The sequence below is a fragment of the Crocodylus porosus genome, unplaced genomic scaffold (genome assembly GCF_001723895.1).
Source record: "Crocodylus porosus isolate Cpor-Errol unplaced genomic scaffold, CroPor_comp1, whole genome shotgun sequence".
NCBI lineage: Eukaryota > Metazoa > Chordata > Crocodylia > Crocodylidae > Crocodylus > Crocodylus porosus.
In genome coordinates this window covers 16,720,236-16,723,126 of record NW_017728948.1, presented here as the reverse complement: position 1 = coordinate 16,723,126, position 2,891 = coordinate 16,720,236, and the positions used below count along the sequence as shown (strand labels likewise).

Sequence of the window (2,891 nt, the reverse complement as noted above, 5' to 3'; positions counted from 1 at the left end):
CTTTTGTAGGCAGCTCAGCTACTCTCAAAAGCTATTTTAATGTAGTACTGCATAAGACAATTAACAAGAACAATGCTTGGACTTCATCTTAATGGCTTCAACATCCTTAATATGATTTCAGCTCCCTCTTGTGGTATGTGAATGCTGACCACCATTTCTATCATCAAACCAGTCCATAAAACATACAGACTACTTCTATCAAAATAACTACACCAACAAGAAGATCTAGAAAAGTACTGAAAAATACAAATATTGCACGATGTTGAGACAGTCACATATTTGGATTATACAGTGTATTGTATCTCTGCATTGTACTCTAGAATGTAAACTCATCAAAGCAATAGTTGCATCCTCCAATATTTTGTACATTCTCAAGTACACTAGATGACTGGTAAATAATAAATAAGGTTCTCCTTTTCTTTATTTCAGTTGATATATATATTTATATACATACAATATAATATTTTTCTTTTGTGATGGAGAATAAATGAAATGGTTTAATTGTTGTTTTTTCATAAAGTCAACAAATTCCAGTTAATAATGAAAAAAATTATACATTTAATATCAAAATCAACTTCAAGTATTTTCAATACAGTTGAGTATTCAGGATATAGTAGTTTCATGTTACTATTTTTATCAAAAGTGTATTTGAGTAGATGATTTCATATTTCAGTTTTAGGGTACTATTTATATCAGGCATGGAATTTAAAATCATGTTTCATAGTCTCAGCTAGCTCTTCACAAGAACCAGAGTTCACACTGCAGAGCCACTGACTATATGTCAAAACTGGATTGCCTTTAGCAAAGTCAGAGATGCATTTAGTTGCTGGGGTAGGCAACCCCTGGCATGGGTGCCAGAGCATGGCACAAAGGCATTTTCCTTGGCATGCATGCCTCAGGGCAGACGTTGGGAAAGGGACTGAAGCTGCAGTGCCACAACAAGGATTGGGCCCTTGCAGCTCCCCTGACATCTGCTTCTAGCACACCAAAATCTTACCAGTCAAGGTTGCAAGTGTTTTTGGCACTCTGCCCAAAAACAGTGCAGACCCTGACTTACTTTATGTGGAAAATACACTATTTTGTTGTTCTACAATAGGTCAGGTTGACAATCCTTGGTGTAAACCAGTAGGCAACAATGCTGCTTGTAAATTAATAGCTGACCTAAGCATAAATAGTACAGGAAAAAAATTGTTTCCCAGAGCTACTCATTCCTTAACCTTTCAGTACAAAAATAGTTGAACTTAGGCATATATTGCACCGGTTTCCTAATCCTTATCAACTCCAGAAGGCTCTGGATAATTCTCACCCTGAATTAACTAGGATTACTCTAAGATTTTACTTTTCATGGAAAACCTGGGAAGATGGCAACCAACACTCATAAGGTATGCATTAGGGGATTTCTATAATATTAATACTTTGAGCAGCATTGACAAAAATCCTACACATTAGACTTGGAAATCATTTTCTCCAATAGGTTCATCATTCTTTCCTGTAGCTGTAAGCTTTGAACTTGAATGATGTTTTGCTGATCCAAGATCCTGCGCACCTCTCTACAGGTTTCTTCCATAGCTCTGCTTAATTTCTTTTGTTCTTCCAACATGGCTTCCATTAATTTTAGCTTCTTCTTTTGGAAACTGCAGCTCTGCAGTTTTCTTTTCTTAACTGGTCTTTCTTCAGCTCTGAAATACAAAGAGTTTTAAAACATTAAACTCACATATCTTCAAAATGATCAGGAGCCTACAAGCTTTCTTGCAGTAGTGTAACTTAGGTGAGGCAACCTGGGCAGCAGCCACAGATACATACTTGGGGGAGGGCGAGAAAATAAAAGCCGCCATTGCAGCTGCACGACTATGCCACCAGCACCACAGCTAGGAGCCACCACTACCACAGGCACCCAGCTGCCTTCTTAAACCTCTCTTTCTTGATCAAATTATATCTACTATGGCTGTTAGAAAAAATATATAAAATCCCCTCCCCCACCAAAGTATATATTTATAGAACTTCATTAGAAGTCAGTGGTAACCTGTGAAAGAGACCCTGGAATTTCCTTGCTTTCAACAAAAGTTATTTTTATATAATGCTTAAAATATTAGCCTTACACCCAGTCATTTCTTACTATAAGCACCAGGGTTATATAGACGAAGCATACTGATCCCCCCCAAATAGCTCATCTTGTTGAAAAACTATTTATATTGGACTTAATACTGTAATTTTACAGCTGCAGTAACCATCCCCATCAGCAAGCACTGCTACCTTAGGATCAGTAACATATCACATTCTTGCCCTACAGACATTGCAGTGGTGAGGTTGCTCCCACATTGCTTCCTTCCAGTCTTCCTTGTGTGTCAATGGTTAGTGCTGCACCTTCTAAAGAAGTAAATGGGAAGGGTTCACCAGTATAACCTGATGCAACCTTGGAAAAAGTACATTTTTTATAGCACAATGTAGTCCTAAACTAAGAACCTTGTTTCCCTGGTTTATCTAGAGATGCTCTAGTTTGTCTTTGGTCAGGACCTCTCTGTTTCTGGAAAGATGCTAAAATTAAGCTGGCCATCACATCCCAGGTGGGCTGTCTCATTACTGCCTGAATGTGAGAAATGTGGCAGGATAAACTGCTACAGCTATGGGGGCACCACATAGTAAGAACATCAGAGGTAGAAGTGCTTTTTCTGAATCAGAACTTCCTAAACCTCAAAAGCCTGACTTCTATCCTGGAGAAGATCTTAGAAAAGTTTATTAAGGAGGCCATCCTTGAGGGACTGGCCCAGGCTAACATCCTAAGGGACAGCCAGCATGGGTTTCTTGCGGGTAGGTCTTGTTTGACCAATCTCATTTCCTTCTATGACCAGGTGACCTATCACCTGGACAGGGGAGAAGAGATTGATGTCATA

General features: G+C 38.7%; 1 protein-coding gene across 2 annotated transcripts in view; it reads right to left on the bottom strand.

Annotated features, from left to right (window-relative positions):
• Nucleotides 1–403: 403 nt before the first annotated feature.
• Nucleotides 404–2,891, bottom strand: part of MSANTD1 (Myb/SANT DNA binding domain containing 1) — a 94,542-nt gene continuing 92,054 nt past the window's right edge. For both annotated transcript variants that reach the window (XM_019553408.1, XM_019553407.1), the window contains exon 7: nucleotides 404–1,679. In XM_019553408.1, the coding sequence (XP_019408953.1) occupies nucleotides 1,439–1,679 (241 nt within the window). In that variant the 3' untranslated portion in view covers nucleotides 404–1,438. The remainder of the gene's footprint in view (nucleotides 1,680–2,891) is intronic.